This window comes from Tachyglossus aculeatus, chromosome 22, assembly GCF_015852505.1.
Source record: "Tachyglossus aculeatus isolate mTacAcu1 chromosome 22, mTacAcu1.pri, whole genome shotgun sequence".
Classification (NCBI taxonomy): domain Eukaryota; kingdom Metazoa; phylum Chordata; class Mammalia; order Monotremata; family Tachyglossidae; genus Tachyglossus; species Tachyglossus aculeatus.
In genome coordinates this window covers 21546350-21570105 of record NC_052087.1, presented here as the reverse complement: position 1 = coordinate 21570105, position 23756 = coordinate 21546350, and the positions used below count along the sequence as shown (strand labels likewise).

The window sequence follows — 23756 nt, the reverse complement described above, 5'->3', positions numbered from 1 at the left end:
GCTGATCATCAGATTGCTTGAAGTCAATTTTATTTCCCAAAATAGTCTTCCACCCAGTTGTTTAAGACAAACCAGAAGTGCCTGCACTGAATCACTGAGGCAGGTCAGCTGAGTATTACCATGATTTCAATTACACAGTTATTAATTCCATTAAACAATGAAAAATGCAAAACACTAGGCACTTGGGCTTCCAGGGTCTCATAGACTTTCCTGAGCACATAGATTTGGATTTTTTTTTAAATAACATCTTGGAAAGTCACTACTTTTTGAAATCACCACATTTGGGCAAAATCATGCAGAAGTAGAGAAGTACCGTGGCTTAGTGGATAGAGCACAGGCCTAGGAGTCAGAAGGACCAGGGTTCTACTTCGGGATCTGCCATGTCTTAGCTGTCTGACTTTGCACAAGTCACTTAACTTCTTTGGGCTTCAGTTACTGCACCTGTTTTTACAGGTGGATTAAGAGTGTGAGCCCCATGTGTCCAATTTTATTAACTTGTATATACCCCAGGACTTAAACCAGCGTTTGGCACATAGTAAGCACTTAACAAGTACAATAACAATAATAATAATGCATACACTAGTCTTCACAAAACCACAAAAAAGCACCTTTCACGGGTTCAAAAATAAGCATTTTGTCTTGTAACATCAATTTGTAGGTGAACTCTGATCCTCCCAGAATGGTTTCAATTTTAGAATATTCAAACTCCAGCCAAGAAAATCAGATTTTTATGTCTTCAGTGATAGCATGAACTACAGTGCTGAGCATTTAACAGCTGTCACCTCCGCCAGTGCTCCTGCCAAACAGGGACTTTACAAAATATCCCCAAGATTCGTCTTCACTACTGTCATGCATTTGCTGATGAGTCAGTTATAAAAAGAGCTTTATTGGATCAAATTAAATTTCATGTTCAGGTTGAAAACAATAAGCTACAGAGTCAACTCAGTCCATGCTTAGTGTATCTCTGCAGAAAACCCGCTGTACAAGGAAACTGCCCTGTTAATTCAGATTCTACCCCCATTATCTTTTGTCCCCTAGCATCAGCCACCTGCAAGCAGGCAGAACTTAGTAAAAGTACATGTTAAAGTAAAAACAGCAAAACAGGCTGGGAACAGGTGCAGATCAACTGAACTAAATCAACTCAGCTTAGAAAGCAACTCGTAGAGCATGCTACGACACAGGGTCCTTCAAATCAAACTAGCCATTTCATTAATAACAAGACTGAGAAGTTTTTTAAGATGTTAAGATGTGCATTTCTTGGACTGAGATGTTTAACCACAGGAAAAATATAATCTCATTATCCCACATTCACAGGGAATGCTGGCCAACAACCAATATTCATGGCTAGTCAATTTTTAAGACTTCCAAATATACATAGATGCATTGCTTTAGAAGCAATCTTGATGGGTACTTTTGTCCATTCTCTGACACAAACTTAAATTCCACCCCAACCATAATTGTGGTAATTGTGGTATCAAAGTGCTTAGTTTGTGCCAATCACTGTTCTAAGCACTGGGGTAGATACAAGGTAATCAGGTTGGGCACAGTCCCTGTCCCTGTGGGATTCACAAGTCCTATTTTACAGGTGAGGCAGCTGAGTCATAGAAAAGTTATGTGACTTGCCCAACAGGACAGGGCAAATATGTGGCAATGCCAGAAGTAGAACCCACATAGTCTGACTCCCAGGTTCTTGTTCTTTCGACTAGATCACGCTGCTTCATCCCAGAAAGAGAACTGTGTTCACTTTCCTTACTTTCCAGGAGAGAAAATTTAAAGGTCTGGGAAAAGAAAAAAAGATGCATTTTAAACATTTTATCATGAACTAAATATATGCTATCTAAAAGACTGTACAGTGAAGTTCACCAATATTTTGAAAGGTAAATTATTGCTGTACTTATAGCTATAGCTGTCATTCATAGATGAATTTACGGATGTTATGACCCTAGCCAGTGTGCAGGTGTAGATCATCATCATCATCATCATCATCAATCGTATTTATTGAGCGCTTACTATGTGCAGAGCACTGTACTAAGCACTTGGGAAGTACAAATTGGCAACATATAGAGACAGTCCCTACCCAACAGTGGGCTCACAGTCTAAAAGATCCTTGCCTCCCTAATGGTTTTGGTCCCGTGTAAGATCTGTTTCTGCATCTCACCTTGCCTTTTGGTTCCCTGATCTTTGGGAGGCTTTGCTCAAGGAGAATGATCTCTCTTCCAATTTTGGCCCATCAATCATCAATCAGTTGCAGCAGTAAGGAGCCTCAAGGCAATTCCTACCAAGCAGAGATGTACTGCTTCCCTATTTCTTGATTTTACTCTTATTATTATTACTTTATTTTTACCCCATTACTTTTCCCTGAAGGTCTGTCTTCCTCCCATGCCTGCTGGATTATAAGCCCCAGTGGACTAGAGATGGCATGTGAATCATCTAGCCTTTTCATTTTTCACCAGGGCTTAATCAGCACAAGGCCCCTGCACACTGTGATGACTGCAAATGAGAAAGTGGCAGTTAAGGCTATGGTCTCCCAGCAATACACTGCTATTCTGCACCACCTGAGACTGTCCTTCACTATGTCTTTAACAAACTGCAATCTGCCCTTCCTGGGTTCTGTGTTCTACCACTCCATTCATTAGACAGCAGTTGCTAATACATGCTGCTGTTGTCCTTTCTTCTCAAATGTCTTGCTCAGAGAACATGCTGCTGTGAGCATTGTTTCAATGCTGGTGAACTGACAACATTATAGCCCTCTTGTTTGCATTCTTGTCCCACTATTTGGTGAGAATATGGTTCATAAGTAGCAGTGGTGAACTTCTACAGGAGATGAACGTGTCTTCTCTAGTAAATCAAGACCTCACAGCCCTTAGGAGCACTGACACCAAAACAACCTTGTATACCTTCAGCTTGCTTTGAAGTTGAATTCCTGTTGCTGCCACATTGTTTAGCAGTTTGCTGAATTCAGTCTGGCCTCTTTGATTGGATTGGATCGCTTTGCCTGGCTGTGCATTGCTGAACAGTACATTGACTAGGTAACAAAATTTGGTGACAGTTCTAAATTCTGTGTTGTTGATCCAATAACACATATCCAACAGATTCTCCCCATCTTCAAAAATTTATTAAAAGGGCATCTCCTCCAAGAGGCTTTCCCTGTTTAAGCCCTCATTTCCTCTTCTTTCACTCCCTTCTGCATCACCTTTGAACTTGGATTTGCATGCTTTATTCATCCCTCCCTAAGTCCTGCAGCACTTAACAATAATAATAATAATAATAATAATGGTATTTATTAAGCGCTTACTATGTGCTTACTATGTACACTGTTCTAAGCACTGGGGTAATACAAGGTAATCAAGTTGTCCCCGGGGCTCACAGACTTAATCCCCATTTTCCAGATGAGGTAACTGAGGCACAGAGAAGTTAAGTGACTTGCCCAAAGTCACACAGCTGACAAGTGGCGGAGCCGGAATTTGAACCCATGACCTCTGACTCCAAAGCCAGGGCTATTTCCACTGAGCAACGCTGCTTCTCTAACTTATGTACGTACCCATAATCAGTTGATTAATATTGTCTGTCTCCCCTTCTAGACTATAAACTCGCTGTGGGAAGTGAACTTGTCTATCAACTCTGTTATACTGTACTCTCCCAAGCACTTAGTATAGTGCTCTGTACATAGTAAGCACTCAGTAGATTGATAGATTGATTGATTCATCCAAAGCTCTAGTATAGTGGGGGTTTCCTTGGTGTAGACTGGTTGCAGAATGGTACATACTTCCACATTTCTTTCTCGGATTTACTGTCAGCTTGTAGCTGTGCTGAATCTGCAGGGCAATTTACATCATTCATGAGCGTGTGCCTCTAAAACTAACAAATAAAATGGGACAAGAAAAACCATGAGGACCCCATATTTGTTGAGAAATTTTCAAAAATTTTAAAGAAGATTGGTACTAATCTAGTGTCCATGGTTTAAAAACTACTTTAGGATTAGGTGGTTTATAAAGACAGAACTAAATGTGCCCTTTGATTTTTTTAATGTAATTTCCCTCATCATTTTCTCAATGTTCAAAGAACAGAAAAAACAGGTACTTTTGAGTGTGAATGAATTCTGAGCAAATTTCTATGGAAATTTCTGAAATACTCAGAATCAAAAGGAGAGTTGCATATTTTTTTCTGTTGACTTCATTTTGTAAAATATAGCTCATTATATGATGCACTTCCTTGTTCAAGAATACTTTTCTCTATTTTTTGTCCAAGCATTGAAATTTGCATTTTCAGAGAGAAATCATATTGGTCATTCTGCAGGCTTCTGTATTTTATTAATCATGTTAAATAAAATTGGCAACTGTCATACTTTCTCCTCGTAACCAATCAATCATGCTTACCAAATAATATTTCTTTCCCCTGTCAGGTTCCTTCATTTCCTCCTTCTTCCAGACCAGTTCAGTAGGTATTCAAATACTAATAATTCATTCAAAACCCAATCTATTTCATTCCTAACAGCAATAACTTTATTTCCTGACAACAGTTGTCAAAATAGAATAAGCATTCTGTTTTTGATGCTCCTCCTAAAATATTATGGAATAACAATAATAATATGCTATTTGTTAAGCACTTACTATGTGCCAGAAACTGTACTAAGAACTGGGGTGGATACAAGCAAATCAGGTTGGACACAGTCCTTGTTCCACATGGGGCTCACAGTCTGAATCCCCACTTTACAGATGAGGTAACTGAGGCACAGAGAAATTAAGTGACTTGCCAAAGGTCACACAGCAGACAAGTGGCAGAACAGGGATTAGAAGATTACCAGTGCTCCTAACTCACTGGGTGACGTCAAATAGGATACTGTTCTTAACTCCACAGAGACCAGTCTGTTCAGGCCCAAGTGTGCTGAGCTCTTAGGCTTTGACCACTACCTCCTCACTTATGGCTCTCATGGCTCAGAATCTTGCCTGGTGCTGGAATGCGGAGCAGGTGAAGAAAATAAGTTTACCTTCCCAATCTGAGAACACCGGGAAGGCTGTGGCAGTTTGGAACTATGAGCTTGGAGTACAGTGCTCTGCACATAGTCAGTAAATCAATTGATCATATTTAATAATAACAATAATAATAATAATAATGGTATTTGTTAAGTGTTTACTATGTGATGATGGTGTTTGTTAAGCATTTACTATATGCCAAGCACTGTTCTAAGCGCTGGAGTACATGCAAAGTAATCAGGTTGTCCCATGTGGGGCTCACAGTCTTAATCCCCATTTCATAGATAAGGTAACTGAGGCCTATGAAAGTTAAGTGACTCGCCCAAGGTGCCAAGCACTGTTCTAAGCACTGACATACTGAGTGCTTACTTTGTGCAGAGCACTGTACTAAGCACTTGGGAGTATAACAATATAACAATATACAGACACATTCCCTACTCACAGTGAGTTTAAAGTCTAGAAGGGGAGGCAGACATCAATATAAATTAATTAAGTGTACAAAGTAATAAAGTAAGTGCTCAATGAATATCATTAATTGGTTGGAGCAGTAAGGAGCCTCAGGGCAATTCCTGCCAAGCAGAGATGTACTGCTTCTCTATCTGTTGATTTTCTTTTTGTTAAATTATTATTTTACTTATTGACTTTAATCCATTATTCCACTCTGGAGGTCTGTCTTCCTCCTACGCCCTCTGGATTAATAATAAAAATAATTATGGTATTTTTTAAGCACTTACTATGTGCCAGACAGGCTAGAGACTGCATGTGAATCATTTAGCCTTTCATTTTTGCCCAGAGCTTAGTGGGTACAATTCCCTGAACATTGTAAGTACTGAAAAGCAAACAAGCTCTATTAAATGGGTAGTGTAGTGAACATCATTTTGGTTATAATGAATGAAGATGGGTTTTTCTCAAAAACAATTTTTCCAGGCTTGCCAGCGATGCCCCAAATCAAACAGCCATGACGCTGGTCCAGCGGAAAGCTCACCACTCTGAGAATCAATCAGGAAGGCTTGGACTCTTGTTGTGACTTTGTCTACTGACTCTGACTATCAGGGGTGAAGCTTTCTGACAGGAGAACCACCTAGGGCATCCCATAACGTGAACAGGCTCAGCAAAAATCCCAAAAAATAATCGGCTAACATGGGCAGTGAAGAATACATCAGAAACCAAGACAACCACCTCTCGGGTCAAGATGCAATAGTGCACCATGACAGCCGATGTCATGATAGTTTTCAACCGTAAATGGGTCCAGCTCATGAAAAAAATAATCTTTTTATTCATTTCACATTGTGCTGGACTCCTGTCTGCCTACTTTGTCATCCACGCCCCAGGATGGAACATCATCAACATCATCATCAATGGTATTTATTGGGCCCTTACTATGTGTGTGTACTAAGCGCTTGGAAGTGTGCACTACAACGGAGTTCACTACCCATAATGAGCTTACAGCCTACAAAAACAGGACTGTCAGGGGTAAAAGAGTGTGAGTGACACTGTACCAACCTCTAACACTCTATTTCTCATCTCACTTAACAGGTGACTGCATCAAACCAAAAGAATATCAAAGTACATATTCCAAAATTAGTCACACATAGTCACCTTTTTTCTCTGTTATAAATATCCCCAAATTGTTAAATATGCCCACAAGCAACCATGGGGAGGGCAAATGAATTTGGCAAGAAGGGCCTGAAGAATTCCAATTGATTTCTCAAGCAGTAACATGTTCCCAGCAGTGGGAACTGACTCGCTGGAGCTGCCTTTGGTTCATTCATTCATTCAATCATATTTATTGAGCACTTACTGTGTGCAGAGCACTGTACTAAGCGCTTGGGAAGTACAAGTCGGCAATATATAGAGACGGTCCCTACCCAACAACGGGCTCACAGTCTAGAAGGGGGAGACTGACAACAAAACAAAACATATAGACAGGTGTTAAAATTGTCAGAACAAATAGAATTATAGCTATATGCACATCATTAACAAAATAAATAGAATAGTAAATATGTACAAGTAAAATAAATAGACTAATTAAGCTTTACAAATATATGCAAGTGCTCTGGGTTATGTTCCAAGATTCAGTACTGAGACTGATTCACAAAATATTTTGACTAGTTAGAACATAATTGGGGTGGGTGGAACTGGAGGAAATGGCCTCAGCTCTAATGATCTTATATTTGATTTCGTAAGAGCATTCTGGAAATGTACAGGATAACGGTTGATTTTTTTTATGGTACCCACATGGGGTACTCAGTCTAAATTGGAGGGAGGATTTAATCCCCATTTTAAAGATGAGGCAACTGAGCACAGAAGGTAAGTGACTTACCCAAGGTCACCCAGTAAGCAATTGGCAGAGCCTGGATTAAAACCCAGGTCCTGATTCCCAGAACTATGCTCTTTTCACTAGGCCATGCTGCTTTTCAGCATGCTCTGGGAGATGGTTCCAATCTGGGCTTCTAAAACCATGACTGATGATGTTTTCTTAATGAGTTATCAGATGGAAAAGTGAAGAGGATCAGAAAGTACCTTTCCACCTATGCAATTGGAATTCAAGAACAATAACTGCACTCTTCCTCCAAGTGTCCTTCGGGTGCACTGTCAGAGGATGAACATGAGGTTGGCTGGATCATTCACACAATCGGAGCATGCCATTTCTTCTGGAAAGTTTCAAATGCTAAACCTTTTTTTTTTTAAAGAGTAGTTAATTTTCTCCCCCACCTCCTGGATTAGTCTAGTCCGGGAAGGGTTAAATCTGAAGAGTACACACTGCTGGTTTCTTCCTGCACCATCTAAAGAAAAAACGGTCACAGCCAGTTACCCACATGCGATCAGTGTTCATTAGGACATCTGTGCATGTGCATACAGATGTACACACACACACTCTTTGCTGTCGGCTTTCTGCTTGCCACGGTTCCACACTGCAGTCAGAGAGACTCTTCCCCACATTGCTGACATTTAATCCTGGTTTAGGCGCAAAGAGTTCAGGGAGGGGTGAGCTGTCCCTCCATTATTCAGGTAGGTCCAATGCCTTCATTTCTACCAAAACTAGCGTTTGGCGCCAAATTCAGAAACTTTGAAAAAATGTTTTTGCGGTTCTTCACAGGGGCTTAACCATTTCTAGTGGGTTGGGTGTCCAGATAAAGAAGGGATAATGGAGAATTTGGAAGCTGTGGTACTTTTGTAGAGAAGCAGCATGGCTCAGTGGAAAGGGAACGGGCTTTGGAGTCAGAGGTCATGGGTTCAAATCTTGGTTCCGCCACTTGTCAGCTGTGTGACTTTGGGCAAGTCACTTCACTTCTCTGGGCCTCAGTTACCTCATCTGTAAAATGGGGATGAACACCTGATCATCTTGTAACCTACCCAGCACTTAGAACAGTGCTTTGCACATAGTAAGTGCTTAATAAATGCCATCATCATTATTATTATTATTATTATTATTATTTTGTCTCTACACACTGCAGGAAGTCAATCCTGGTGCCCTCAGTGGACTGTGTATTAATCTTTGTGCACAAATGCTACCCTGGCAGAACTGTCATAAAGAAAACCTAATCCCAGTTTTACTGCTAGTGGGAATCAAATCATACATGCCTCTAAACTAATTAACCTTGCAAGGTGCTGTTAATTCATGTGCTAATCATCTGCAGTTAAGCAAAGTTACCTATTACTATGGAGCAATTAGAAAACACAGTAGTATTGATTAGTAAAGTGCAATCTTACTCCAGAGGCTCTACCCAAAGAAAAAAGATAGAAGTCTGATGTAGGAAATGGCAAACCCAAACAATAAGATCTTTCAATCCTTGATTCTAAATCACAACGTGGCTTCAAAATGAGGAACTATGACCCTCCTGCTGAGGAAGAGGTCCTTTGGTTTAGAAACAGCTTAGAAGTCTCATGGTATAATGTTTTGTTCTTTTTTCTTTTAAACATCTTTCTTTGTGAGATGCACTCGATCTGTTCTTCTAAAGCAATGCACTGCATTGCCATGATTACAAAAGAACTAAAATAAACCTAAGAAAATAGACATCTGCCAGGTTCAGTGAAAATACATTATGCACTATAAGATCTTGCCCTCTCTTAACTAAGCATATTAGACAAAACGCTTTTCTGTCCGACTGCACATAGACAATCAGTGGATCAGTGGTATTCATTCATTCATTCAATTGTATTTATTGTGCGCTTACTGTGTGCAGAGCATTGCAATAAGTGCTTGGGAAAGTACCAGAGAGCAATAGAGACAATACCTGCCCACAACGAGCTCACAGTCTAGAGGGGGGGAGACAGCTATCAATACAAGTAAACAGACATCAATAAAAATAAATAAAATTACAGATATATACATAAGTGCTGTGAGGCAGAAAGGGGGGGAAAAGCAAAGGGAGCAAGTCAGGGACACAGAAGGGAGTGGGGGATGAGTATTGATTAAGTGCTTACTGTGCACAGAGAGCACTATCATAGATGCTTGGGAGAGTACAACAGAGCTGGCAGTCATATTCACTGCCCACGAGGAGCTTATGGTCTAGAGGTGAAATTTAATACTGAAATCCATCATTACTGCTATAAATTGTGAGATAAATTCACCTAGAAAGTACCTAGATACACTGGCACTTGGGATTTGTAAGATCAACCACTATTCTGAGGCCCCTGAAAAAGCAATGCAGAGGTGTAAACAGCAGAGAAATAGAGGGGAGGCAGGTCACAAATGCAATAGTATCAAGCATTAATTTCCAAAACTGCTAAGGGAGTATTGAGTAACTTAAGCTCAGTTAGGAATACTGGGCAAAGCCTTTCTTGTGTCTTGTCAACAACACACACACACACTATTTACTTCAAAATGATTGTCTTTCCAATAAAAGTCCAAGATCACTGTGACACTGTAAAAATAAAAGCATAAAGGACCTACTGCATTAAAGTAATGGTGTTTTAGGCATCTTGGAGTGATGATAAACTACAAGGCTAATTTTAAATGTTAATAGCAGTGTTTCCAAGTATTAGAGATGAGTTTTCGGGTGGGTTTTTTTGTCTCTGAACAAGTCTTTTAAAGAATACTGAGTGAAAACAATTAGATATTCTAGTCCATTAAATTAAGAGCCACCAGTAATTAATTTTGTAATAAATTCTTAGCTAATACATTATGTGACTAGCAACTCCTTCTTATGTCTGGAGAAACTAACAACTACAAAAAGGCATGTTGAGTTTACAAACCTGGATTTTTTTTAACTTTTTTTTTCATTTTGGTAATAATCTTTATAGTCAGCCCTCACTTGCTTCCCTATGGCTTGTTCCCATAATCCCGGAATCCGCCACTGTGGGTGACTGAAGGTCTTTCAAAAGGCAAAGACCAGTGAAACAGAGGATTAATAAACTGTGATTTATTAAGCAGGGAAACGGGTTTTTGTAAATGTTTCCTGTTTTTCAGCAGGATCTTAAGGCTCAAGGTGATTTTCAAACAACTGATCATCTCATTATTGGCTATGGACAGGAAATTAATGAAATAATTGAAATGGAAAGGAGCTGCTTTAAGTTTTCTGCCCAAACAATCCCACCTCCATCAAAACAAGTACTCTATCCAATTTCTTTTCATCCAACAAGTTGAAATCTGTATTGATTAGTCCATTCTGATCCTCATCATAACCACATTTCTCCATTCTTTCCCACGAATGACAGGTTTTTATGTATAACAATGTCACTTATGGCAAGTTCAAATGTAAAGCCTTAGCAGCAAATTAATAAGAAATATCTTATTTTGGCAAGAAATTCACCCCTGGCTTCTCAACTACTGAAATATTCTACATCTGGGAAAAGTATCTTTATATTTATATCGCTGAGCCTCGACTTCTCTGTCTTTAAAACAGGGTTGATTGTAATTGAAGAATCTGCTAAGTGCTTACTACGTGCTAAACACTGTACTAAGCCCTGGAGTAGATACAAGATAATCAGATCAGACTCAGTCCCTGTTCCACAGAAGTTCACTGTCTAAGGGGAAGGGAGAGTACGCACTGAATCCCCTTTTGAGAGATGAGGAAACTGAGGCCCAGAGACATTGTGGAGCAGGATTGGATTACAAGTCCTCTAACTCCCAGTCCCATACCCTTTCCACTAAGCCACATTGTTTCTTAACATTTGTCCATCACCCCTGGAAACTCAATATTCTCCAAAACACCACTAGGTTATTATTATTTATAATACAAAACTGGTATTTGTTAAGTGCTTACTATGTGCCAGGCACTGTACTAAGCACAGAGGTGTTACAAGCAAATCAGGATGGACACAGTCCCTGTCTCACATGGGCCTCACAGTCTCAATCCCCATCTGAGCCCACTGAGGCACAGAGAAATGAAGTGAGGTTAAGCACTATATGTGATGGCTGAATTAAAGAAACATGAAAAGAAAAAGACCTCACTACCTCTTTGTTGGCAGGGTTTATCACTACATGAAGAAAGGGTAGATAAAGCTGCCAAATTTTATGAGAAGAATCTGAAATGACAAAAGCAAGGGAAATCTAGCATAGAAAGCAGAAAGACTGGACATGCTGAAGGGAGAGGAATTTTAGCGGACCCCTCTCTTTTTCCACCCTTTTGGTGGATCACTGGAATTACCTGAGCACTTACTGCATGCAAAGCACTCTACTGAGCACTTAGGAGAGTAAAATACAATAGAGTTGGGAGACACAATCCCCACCCTCGTTACAAAACAGTGGTGACTGCATTAAAAAAAACATGAGACAGACACTGAAATATAGCTAGGGAAAGAGAGAGAGTATAATCATGTAAACTCCCTCTAGTCTGTAAGCTCACTGTGGGCAGGGATTGTTATAATGTACTCTTGCAGGTGCTTAGCATAGTGCTATGCACACAGTAAGTGTGCAATAAATACAAATGATTGATTGCTGCATATATAAGTGCTATGGGGCGGGGATTGGGGTGAGAATCAAAGTGCTTCAGGTGTAAGAAAAGGTGGGCAAAGAGAATGGAAATGGGTTTGTCAGGAAAGGTCTAGGAGGAGATAGGATTTTTGTAGGGTTTTGAAGATGGGATGACTGGTCTGTCAAATCAATCAATTAATCAATCATATTTATTGAGAACTTATGTGCAGAGCAATGTTTACATTAGGGAGAGTACAGTACAACAGAATTAGCATACACAATCCCTGCCTGAGACAGATATTAATATGAATAAATAATTTGAAATATTAAGGACATTTATATATAATAATAATGGTATTTGTTAAGCGCTTACTATGTGCAAAGCACTGTTCTAAGCGCTGGGGGGATAAAGGTGATCAGATTGTCCCATGTGGGGCTCACAGTCTTAATCCCCATATTACAGATGAGGGAACTGAGGCACAGAGAAGTGAAGTGACTTGCCCAAAGTCACACAGTTGACATTTGATGGAGCCGGGATTTGAACCCATGACCTCTGACTCCAAAACCAGTACTCTTTCCACTGAGCCATGCATTTGGGCAGAGAAGCAGCATGGCTCAGTGGAAAGAGCCCAGGCTTGGGAGTCAGAGGTCGTGCGTTCTAATCCCAGATCCACCGCTTGTCAGCTGTGTGACTTTGGGCATGTCACTTAACTTCTCTGTGCCTCAGTTACCTCATCTGTAAAATGGGGATAAAGACTGTGAGCCCCACATGGGACAACCTGATCACCTTGTATCCTCCCCAGCGCTTAGAACAATGCCTTGCACATAATAAGCGCTTAACAAATGCCATTATTATTATTGTTATTATTTGGGGTGGGGAGAATATCATTTAATCATATTTATTGAGCACTTACTGTGTGCAGAGCTATACTAAGCTCTCGGAAAGTACAATACAGCAATATCAAGTGTCCAAAGGTCACAGATTGAAATGCATAGAGAATACAAAAAGGAGAGAGAGTCAGGGAAGAGGGCTTCATCAGGGAAGGCCTCTTGGAGGAGATGTGACCTTAGTAATGCCTAGTTATATGAAGGGGGAGGGAGTTCTAGGACAGATGAAAATTTTTTAAAAAACTTGAGAGAAGAGCTTGTAAAAGAATCCCAAGACTCAAGCCGGCCAAAAGCTTACATTTAAAGGCATTTTCAGAAGGTGAGTTGAAATGAAAAATGATTAATCTGAAATTAAATTACTGTAAGTAAAATTACCTTCAAGTTTTAATTCTAAAAGGGGTATGAAACTTTAGCCTTAGTTACCTTACCGATGGTTAGGAGCTAACCGAAATTAAATGAAAGGCCCAGAATTCACACGGTAAGTCATTTCTGTGCAATTCGGCTGTCGGCAATTTGGAATATCAAGTGGGTGGAGGAAAAAGGCGTTATGTAGCCATATGAGAGGCTATTGTGTCTAGGCAATGCCATCAGGCACGGATGAGCCCCAAGCCTGGCCTAGTGGCTAAGGCATGGGCCTGGGTTCTAATTCCAGCTCTGCCACTTGTCTGCTGTGTGGCCCTGGGCAAGTCACTTAACTTCTCTGGGCCTCAGTGACCTCATCTGTGGAATGGGGATCGAGACTGTGAGCCCTATGTGGGACAGGGACTGTGTCCAACCTGATTTGCTTGTATCCACCCCACTGCTTAGAACAGTGCCTGGCACGTAGTAAGCACTTAACAAACATCATTATTATTATCTCTGTGCCTCGGTTACCTCATCTGTAAAATGGGAATAAAGACTGTGCATCTCATTTGGGACATGGACTGTGTCCGACCTGATTTGCTTGTATTGACCCCAGTGCTTAGTACAGTGCCTGGCACATATTCATTCATTCAATCATATTTATTGAGAGCTTATTGTCTGCAGAGCACTGTACTAAGCTCTTGGAATGTACAATTCAGCAACAGAGACAATCCCTACCCAACAAAGGGCTCAAAGTCTAGAAGGGGGGAGATAGACAACAAAACAAAGCAAGTAAACAGGCATCAATAGCATCAATATAATTAAATAGAAGTATAGATATATACACATCAATAACAAAATAAATTGAATAATAAATATGTACATACATACACAAGTGCTGTGGGGCAGGGAGGGCGCTAGAGCAGAGGGAGGGAGTCAGAGCGATGGGGAGGGGAGGAAAACGGGGGTTCAGTCTGGGAAGGCCTCCAGGAGGAGGTGAGCTTTCAGTAGGGCTTTGAAGGGGGGAAGTGTGCTAGTTTGGCAGATGTGAGGAGGGAGGTCAGAGATAGGACTTGGGCCAGGGGTCGACGGGGTGGGGATGGGGGGATAACGACAGGCAAGAACGAGGCCCAGTGAGAAGGATAACAGCACAGGAGCAGAATGAGAGAGCTGGGCTGGAGAAGGAGAGAAGGGAGGTGAAGTAGGAGGGGGCAAGGGGATGGAGAGCTTTGAAGCCCACAGTGTGGAGTTTTTATTTGATACAAAGGTTGATAGGCAACCACTGGAAATTTTTGAGGAGGGGAGTGACATGCCCCGAGCGTTTTTGTAGAAAGATAATCTGGGCAGCAGAGTTAAGTATAGGCATAGTAAGCACTTTACAAGTACCACAATTATTCAGCTATCTAAAAATTAAAAAATGATACTGGGAAAGCTGGTGTGGCTCTTGTGATGTAGCTGCGGTTCCTAATTCCACCGATTGAAGCCCTGTCAGGAGGGATCGGGAGTTGCTAAGGGTTCGCTATGGTGTTGCCAGGATACTGGCCAACCTGCCTGGCATCACCGGCTCCTAAAAGAGCATGGAGAAGCAGCATGGTCTCGTGGGTAGAGCCTGGGCCTGGGGGTCAGCTCAGGGGTTCTAATCCCGGCTCTGCCACTTGTCTGCTGTGTGACCTTGGGCAAGTCGTTTCACTTCTCTGGGCCTCAGTTACCTCACTGGAAAATGGGGATTGAGACTGTGAGCCCCATGTGGGACGGGGACTGTGTGCAACCAGTTTACTTGTATCCACCCCAGTGCTCAACCTTGGTGTCATCCTCGACTCCGCTCTCTCATTCACCCCTCACATCCAAGCCGTCACCAAAACCTGCCGGTCTCAGCTCTGCAACATTGCCAAGATCCGCCCTTTCCTCTCCATCCAAACCGCTACCCTGCTAATTCAAGCTCTCATCCTATCCCGTCTGGACTACTGCACTAGCCTTCTCTCTGATCTCCCATCCTCGTGTCTCTCTCCACTTCAATCCATACTTCATGCTGCTGCCAGGATTGTCTTTGTCCAGAAACGCTCTGGACATATTACTCCCCTCCTCAAAAACCTCCAATGGCTACCGATCAATCTGCGCATCAGGCAGAAACTCCTCGCCCTGGGCTTCAAGGCTCTCCATCACCTCGCCCCCTCCTACCTCACCTCCCTTCTCTCCTTCTACTGCCCAGCCCGCACCCTCCGCTCCTCCACCACTAATCTCCTCACTGTACCTCGCTCTCGCCTGCCCCGCCATCGACCCCCGGCCCACGTCATCCCCCGGGCCTGGAATGCCCTCCCTCTGCCCATCCGCCAAGCTAGCTCTCTTCCTCCCTTCAAGGCCCTGCTGAGAGCTCACCTCCTCCAGGAGGCCTTCCCAGACTGAGCCCCTTCTTTCCTCTCCCCCTCGTCCCCCTCTCCATCCCCCCGTCTTACCTCCTTCCCTTCCCCACAGCACCTGTATATATGTATATATGGTTGTACATATTTATTACTCTATTTATTTATTTATTTATTTTACTTGTACATTTCTATCCTACTTATTTTATTTTGTTGGTATGTTTGGTTCTGTTCTCTGTCTCCCCCTTTTAGACTGTGAGCCCACTGTTGGGTAGGGACTGTCTCTATGTGATGCCAATTTGTACTTCCCAAGCGCTTAGTACAGTGCTCTGCACATAGTAAGCGCTCAATAAATACGACTGATTGATTGATTGATTGATTGATTGATTGCTCAGTACGGTGCCTAGCACATAGTAAGCACTTAATACCATTATTATTTTTATCCTAAATGTGCCACGAGCCCTTCCCCTATACACACACACCCTCCAGCATTGCCAACCACTCTCACCCCTTACCCTGCTTAATGCTCTCTGCTCACAGCCAAGCCCTTCTACCGTAAACCCTCCTTACCTAAAATAAAGCCTGAATCTCGTAACCAACGGCAATGGCTCTCCTCCCCCGCCCCCTTCCCAGCCTTCGTCAGACCTCAGTTTCCTGGGAAGTGTAGTTCTTTCCTAGGCCTGGGACTAGGCCTGAAAGAGTGAAAAAACTACAAGTCCCAGAATCCCAGAAAGACCCTGTCCGTCCCTAAAATTCTGTCCCAACTATCATGAATAGCTGAGACGGGGGCAATTATGTCCCTTCTCTGAGTAACTGCGCATGTTAGGCGCTTTTTAACATCTATTATTTAGTTAAACCAGTCAATTGACGACGGTATTTATTGAGCTAGTACTGTATGCAGAGCACTCTACTAAGCAAGCAGACATAAACCCTGTCATTCATTCAATTGCATTTATTGAGCGCTTACTGTGTGCACAGCACTGTACTAAGCGCTTGGGAAAGTAAAACACAACAATAATCAGTCACATTAAATGCCCACATCGAGCTTACAGTCTATCCGCAATGATTTTTAAATCCTCGGTAAACACTTTTTAGGCAGGGATTGTGTCTACCAATTCAATTGTAGTGTACTTCCCCAACCGTTTAGTATAGTGCTCCGCACACAGTTCGCGGTCAAAAAATACCATTGATTGACAAATTGATAGAGGGAGAGACAAACAAAATACATCACAAAATACATCACATGTCTAAAACAGAACTCATCTTCCTACCTAACCCTGTCCTTCCTGACTCTCCGATCACTGTAGACAGCACCACCATCCTTCCTGTCTCACAGGCCCTAACTTTGCAGTTAACCTTGATTACTCTCTGTCAATCATCCCACATATTTAAACCATCACTAAATTCTGTAGGTTGGACCTTCACAACATCGCTAAAGTCCGCCCTTTCCTCTCCATCCAAACTGCTACCATGTTAATCCTAATACTATCCTATTCTGTCTTGATCAGCCTCCTTGTTGACCTCCTGCCTCCTGTCTTTCCCCACTCCAGTATATACTTCACTCTGTTCCCCAGATCATTTTTCCACAAAATTGCTGAGCTCACATTTCCCCACTCCTCCAAAACCTCCAATGGTTGCACATTCACCTTTGCATTAAACAGAAACTCCTTACCATCACCTTTAATGCACTCAATCACCTTGCCTACTGCTACCTCGCTTAGCTACTCTCCTACTACAACCTAGAGCACATACTTCGCTCCTCTCATGCCAACCTTCTCACTGTACCATGATCTCGTCTATCTCACCGCTGACTTCTCACCCATGTCCTGCCTTTGGCCTGTAACTCCCTCCCTCTTCACCTACAACAATTACTGCCCCCTCCTTCAAAGCCTTATTGAAGGCACATCTCCTCCAAGAGGCCTTCCCTGACTTAAACCCTCCTTTCCTCTTCTCCCACCCCCTTCTGCGTCTCCTTGACTTGCTCCCTTTGTTCATCCCCCCTCCCAGCCCCAGAGCACTTATGTACATATCTGTAATTTTATGTATTTATATTAATAAATAATAATAATAATGATATTTTTAAGCACTTATTATGTGCCAAGTAGTGTACTAAGCATGGGGGTGAACACAAACAAATTGGGTTGGACATAGTCTCTGTCCCTCATAGGGCTCACAGTCTTCATCCCCATTTTCCAGATAAGGTAACTGAGACACAGAGAAGAGAAGTGACTTGCCCAAGGTCACACAGCAGACAAGTGGTGGATCCGGGATTAGAACCCATGACCTTCTGACTCCCAGGCTCGTACTCTATCCACTATGCGATGCTGCAGTGCTCTGCACACAGAATGCACTCAATAAATATGACTGACTGACTGACTGACCGTAGGGGAAGCAATCCAGTATAAGGTTACATAGAAAAGTGCCGAGGAAATATGCATGTAAGTGTCATAGGTGATGCAAAAGTGAAGGAAAATAAGGTGGGGAAATGAGAGATTTTACCACAAGTATAATGTTTTGCATATGAGAAATACAAACTCATTCAGGGTAAATTATTTAATGACCATCTTGTCATGAACTTCATTCCCAGAAGGAACACGGGGCCATCCCATGAATGAAGAAGGAGAAAAACACTGAATAGGTGCCTAATTGCTCTCTTTTAAACTATCTGCCCTGCCCTAGTCATTACAAAGCTGTTTAGGTACCTACTTCCCTCAACTGAGAAGCAGCATAGCTTAGCAGAAAGAGCAGGGACTTGGGAGTCAGAGGTCATGGGTTCTAATCCCAGCTCCACCACTTGTCAGCTGTGTGACTTTGGGCAAGTCACTTGACTTCCCTGTGCCTGTTACCTCATCTGTAAAATGGGGATTAAGACTGTGAGCCCCACTTGGGACAACCTCATTACCTTGTATCAATCCCAGCACTTGGAACAATGCTTGGCACACATAGTAAGCAGTTAACAGATACCATCATCATCAACATCATCATCTGCTTCTCTCTCTGTTTTCCACTCTCCTTTCCTCTTCTCCCCTTCTCCATGCAGCTTTTGTTTCTAAGACCAAAATACTATGGAATCTTATCTGATTAATCGCAAAGTCCGTGTGTGGAAGTCATCAGTTATGAGATGTCTCTCCCTATTTCTTTGCAGAAAAAGTCTGATTTTGTAGTTGGCCAATAGAAGGACAGTAATTAGCCCAGGAACCAGAGTTTCCAACTAGTTGGATTTTTACAAAGGTTTTCAATTAAACATTACTCATGTTCAAAATTAGTAGTTGACGTCAAAAGCAACCAAGAGTAAGTGTTCCTTAGAGTCAGATGGGGGTGAAAGCTGTTCAGATGGAAGCATTCTGTTGAAATCATGAAAAATTAAGTTTGTAAAAAACATTCTCAGTAACAAGATAACCTGGCCTTCATGTACCTGTATTTTAAATAAAAAGGTAATGACCAGTATGGGAATGATATACCCAGGATTCCTCTCACCTCTGCCTCCATGTGACAATCACTTGTACTTAGAGACATCCAAATAACCCACCTCCTCTGACTCCCAAGCCTGGGCTCTTGCTACTATGCCATGCTGCTTCTCTGAATGTTCATTTAAGTGTTCTTAAGTGCTCACTTCACCCTCAAACCCCACAGCATTTATGTTCAGATCTTTGTTCTGGATTACTATTGATTGATTCTACTATCTGTAATTTATTTTAATGTCTGTCTCCCTAACTAGATTGTAAACTCCTTGAAGGTAGGGATCAGGAATAGTCTATTGTTCTCTCCCAAGCACTTAGTGCAATGCTCTGCACACAGTAAGTTCTAAATAAACATAAGTGATTAATTGATTGATCAAGAGTGACAGTGTTTGAAGGTGAGAGCATGGAGCAGATGGATGGGGGTTAAGCAGACAAACATTTATTTTATGTTGTTTGTTGGGATTCTTTTCAGATAAAACATCAAGCTGGAGTCGACAGAAACAATGGTGTTGCAGATGTTATCAGTGAGTAACAACTCATCTCTTATTCAGCCTGGCTTCTCTCTAATGAATTTTGATGGCCAGGTTTTTTTCTTTGGCCAGAAGGGATGGCCCAAAAGATCCTGCCCTACAGGAGTTTTCCTCCTTGACATAAAACGCAACCAGCTCAAACTGAAGCCTGCAACCTTCTCAAAAGAGTCCTGCTACCTTCCTCCTCTTCGATATCCAGCTACCTGCACTTTGAAAAATAGCCTCGAGCCTGAAAAGATCCAGTACATCATTCATGGTGGGAAAACTCCTAACAATGAACTTTCCAATAAGATTTATGTGATGGCTGCTGCTTGCAAAAGTAATAAAAAAATTACTTTTTGCTGCACAGAGAAAGAGTTAGTAGGAGACATTCCTGAAGCAAGATATGGCCACACCATTGATGTGGTGTACAGCAGAGGGAAAAGCATGACTGTAATCTTTGGAGGACGGTCATACATGCCTCCTGCTCAGAGAACCACAGAAAAATGGAATAGTGTGATTGACTGCATGCCCCATGTTTACTTGCTGGACTTTGAATTTGGTTGCTCTACATCGTATGTCTTTCCAGAGCTACAGGATGGGCTGTCTTTCCATGTTTCCATTGCCAGAAATGATACTGTCTATATTTTAGGGGGTCATACACTCACCAACAACAGCAGGCCTCCAAACCTGTTCAGGTTGAAAGTTGATCTCCCGTTAGGCAGCCCCGCTGTGAGTTGCACTGTCTTGTCTGGAGGACTCTCGGTTTCTAGTGCCATCGTGACTCAGACGAGCAGCAGTGAGTTTGTCATCGTTGGTGGCTATCAATCTGACAATCTGAAAAGGATGGCCTGCCATGTCATCACATTAGAAGATAACAAGTTCGAGATTCAAGAAATGGAGACCCCAGATTGGACCCCAGACATTAAGCATAGCAAGGTTTGGTTTGGAAGCAGTATGGGAAACGGAGCGATTTTTCTGGGTATTCCAGGGGACAACAAGCAGGCTATTTCAGATGCAAACTATTTCTATATTTTGAAATGTGGTCAAGACACGAAAGAAGAAGATGATCAGGTAACATACACCTGTAGCCAAGCATCGACAGAAGATCCAGGGGACTCCACTCCCTTCGAAGACTCGGAAGAATTTTGCTTCAGTACAGAAGCTAACTCTTTTGATGTTGATGATATTGACACCTATAATGAAGATGACGAAGAGGATGAATCCGAAACAGGGTACTGGATCACATGCTGTCCCACTTGTGATCTTGACATTAACACTTGGGAGCCATTCTATTCAACTGAACTCAACAAACCCGCTATGATTTATTGTTCCAATGGCGAGGGTCACTGGGTCCATGCCCAGTGTATGGACCTGTCAGAGAGAATGCTCATTCAACTTTCAGAAGGAAGCACCAAGTATTTTTGCAATGAGCACATAGAGATAGCTAGGGGTCTGCAAACTCCCAAGAAGATGCTGCCTGTTAAAAAGCTAACAATGAAATCCCTCCGTAAAAAAGCTCCAGTGAAGATTATGACACCAATGAAGAAATCCTTCCTTAGACGGTTATTTGACTAATTTGAAAGGAGTTTTTGAGTCTTCAAAATTAGCGCACTGAATTCTGTTATTGAAATGTCTTCTAATTCTTTTTGATAGTAAGGACTTAGTGCTAGAAAGGAGAGGTTACAGTTTAATTGTAAATGAAAGAAGGAATATTGAATTGATCAGTTTTTCAAGGAAATTTTCATTGTATTTGAAGACCATATTTACCTTCATTATTGTCTCTATTTCATAATTATCTCCCACATACAAATTTTGAGGAGGGAATAAAAGATTATTTTTGCAAGCAGTGACAGCAATGCACACTAGAAAATAGAGGAAGAAGAGTCAGAGTGTGAAAATGCTGTGTAGACTTACTCTGCTACAGGATTTCTTTCTTCAGAAAAAGCAAGCACACACAGGGGAAGGAAGAGGAGTAGGGTCAGAGAACACTAATATACAGACTGGCTAAACAGGAGCTTCTTCACTGAAATGTATGAATTCTAGGTTGGGAAAGGAAAAGTGAGTGTGAGTTAATTCATTGATTACCAATTGTAGGCAGGACTTGGGGAGAGTGTAATAGAAGCACAGTTTCAAATAGCCCCTTACCTCTCCCTTCCTTCTCCTTCCTTTCATTTTTCTTTTCTCTCCTGCTGTCCTTATTTCTAAATTTAATTCCCCACATAATAGCCCCTCCGCTGTTCAGGGGTTGCAAAATATATGCCAAAGACTGGGACAATAATGCCAGTAAAAATAGTAAACCACCTGGTAAACAGTTATCTTGGGAATGATGTGACAAGAATTTATTAGGCTGGGCAAGTAACCTAGACACCTTTGTGGTTATTTATCCACTGTAGACAAAACAAACATTATGGAACCCCAGACTTCTAATCTTCCTCTGGTCCTGGATGCCCTGAGGCCAGTACATCTTCCTGATTGGCAAAGTTAAACATTTTAAGGTTTTTGCACCACCCCCGACTCCCACCCCCAAGCCCCTAAGAGACTTCTAAGAGAAATCCTCAGAAGCCGGGCAGGCTAATAGCAAAAGGGGCAGGGGAGGGTGACTCTCCCACGCACTTCATTTTATGATATTTATTATGGCTTACTATGCACCAGGCACTGTACTAAGTCCTGGTACAAACTAAGCAGGCTGGACACAGTCCCTGTCCTACATGGGGCTCACACTCTCAATCCCCATTTTACAAATGATGCCAATGAAGCACAGAGAGGTTAAGTGACTTGCCCAAGGTCACACAGCAGACAAGTAGCAGAGCCAGGAGTAGAACTCGGTTCCTTTTGACTGCCAGGCCCGCATTCTATAATAATAACAATGATGGTATTTGCTAAGTGCTTACTATGTGCAAAGCACTGTTCTAAGCGCTAGGGGGATACAAGGTGATCAGGTTGTCCCACGTGGAGCTCACAGTCTTAATCCCCATTTTACAGATGAGGTAACTGAGGCACAGAAAAGTTAAGTGACTTGCCCAAAGTCACACAGCTGACAAGTGGCAGAGCCGGGATTAGAACCCCTGACCTCTGACTCCAAAGCCCGTGCTCTTTCCACTGAGCCATGCTGTTCTATCTACAAGGCCAGGCTGTTTCTCATCAAATCCACCCATACAGATACATTCATGGTGAGAACAAAGCTCTTCTGCCTCAATATATTTGAAGGTTTCCAGGAAAAAGAAAGGCTTCTAGAACTATTTAGTAATATGGAAAATAGAGACTAGAGGGTTACAAAATAAATAATGAAGAGGTCAGTCAGGTGCTCTTATTGATCCCATCCCATAACAAAAGAATCAGAAAGCACTCGATCAAATTAAAAGGCATGAGATTTAAAAACGATAAAAGAGAATCCTTTTTATAGCGACTACTTAACCCATGGGATTTGCTGCCAAAGGATATTGTAAAATCAGTGAGCTTAGTAAAGTTCAATTAGATACTTACATGAATTGGAATAACAGTTACACTAGCTAGATAGAAGGCTACAAGGCCTATTAATTTTGAGGCTTTGGAGCATTAATTGATCACTAGATGGGATCAGAAAAATGTCCCCGCTAGGAGAGCTTTGCATTATACTTCCCCTATAAACTGCAGCATCGACTAGCAGCAGCAGCAACATCAGCTAATCTTCATTAAGTGCCCTTAGCGGGGAAGGCAATATACAAGACACTCTTTCTGAACATAGGGATGACAGCCCCTTGGACAACAGAAAAATAAAGCACTGGGTTCTTCTGCTGCTGCATCTTTTATGCTTAGACCGCCCACGGGCCTGTCTTCTGTTAGCTTGGACAGTCCTAACTTTATAAGCTTGCTTGAAGCTAAGCCAGTTTTAGAAAATGTCTACAAATATTCCAGAATTAATTACTTAGCTGGTTAATATGTTTGGTATCAATCTTATCCAACTCCTTGGGCAGCATACCACCTGCTATGCAGATTTGTTTGGTCTCCAGTAGCATGATGAACTGTCTTTCCCCTCAACACATCTGCCTCTCACTTTCTGTTTGTGGCCACCAAGAAGCCAAAAGTCTACTTTAAAAAAAAATGGTATTTGTTAAGTGCTTCCTATGTCCCAAGCACTGTACTAAGGTCTGGGATAAATACAAGATAATCAGGTTGGACATGGTCAATGTCCCCCTTGGGGCTCACAGTCTTAACCCCATTTTACAAAGGAGATAACTGAGGCATTAAGTGGCCTAACCAAGGTCACACGGCAGGCAAGTGGCAGAGCTGGGATCAGAACCCAGGTCCTCTAACTTCCAAGCCCATGCTCTTTCCACTGGGCCACACTGCTCTACTTCTAGTTATCATTTTGGATTTTACAGTGG

At 42.0% G+C, this 23756-nt stretch overlaps 2 protein-coding genes across 2 annotated transcripts in view; one reads left to right on the top strand and one right to left on the bottom strand.

Moving 5' to 3' along the window:
- Positions 1-16038, bottom strand: part of LOC119943714 (intraflagellar transport associated protein) — a 64995-nt gene extending 48957 nt beyond the window's left edge. The window contains exon 1 of the mRNA XM_038764850.1: positions 15990-16038. The gene's annotated coding sequence lies outside the window, so the exon portion shown is untranslated. The remainder of the gene's footprint in view (positions 1-15989) is intronic.
- Positions 16039-19383: 3345 nt separating this feature from the next.
- On the top strand, positions 19384-20967 carry RAG2 (recombination activating 2). The gene has a single exon (XM_038765187.1). It carries the CDS (start codon positions 19384-19386, stop codon positions 20965-20967), a length of 1584 nt encoding a protein of 527 aa, XP_038621115.1.
- Positions 20968-23756: the final 2789 nt, after the last annotated feature.

Bases quoted from the DNA above. Each gene is read 5' to 3' on its own strand.
- RAG2 (XM_038765187.1), top strand. From the start codon at position 19,384: ATGGTGTTGCAGATGTTATCAGTGAGTAACAACTCATCTCTTATTCAG.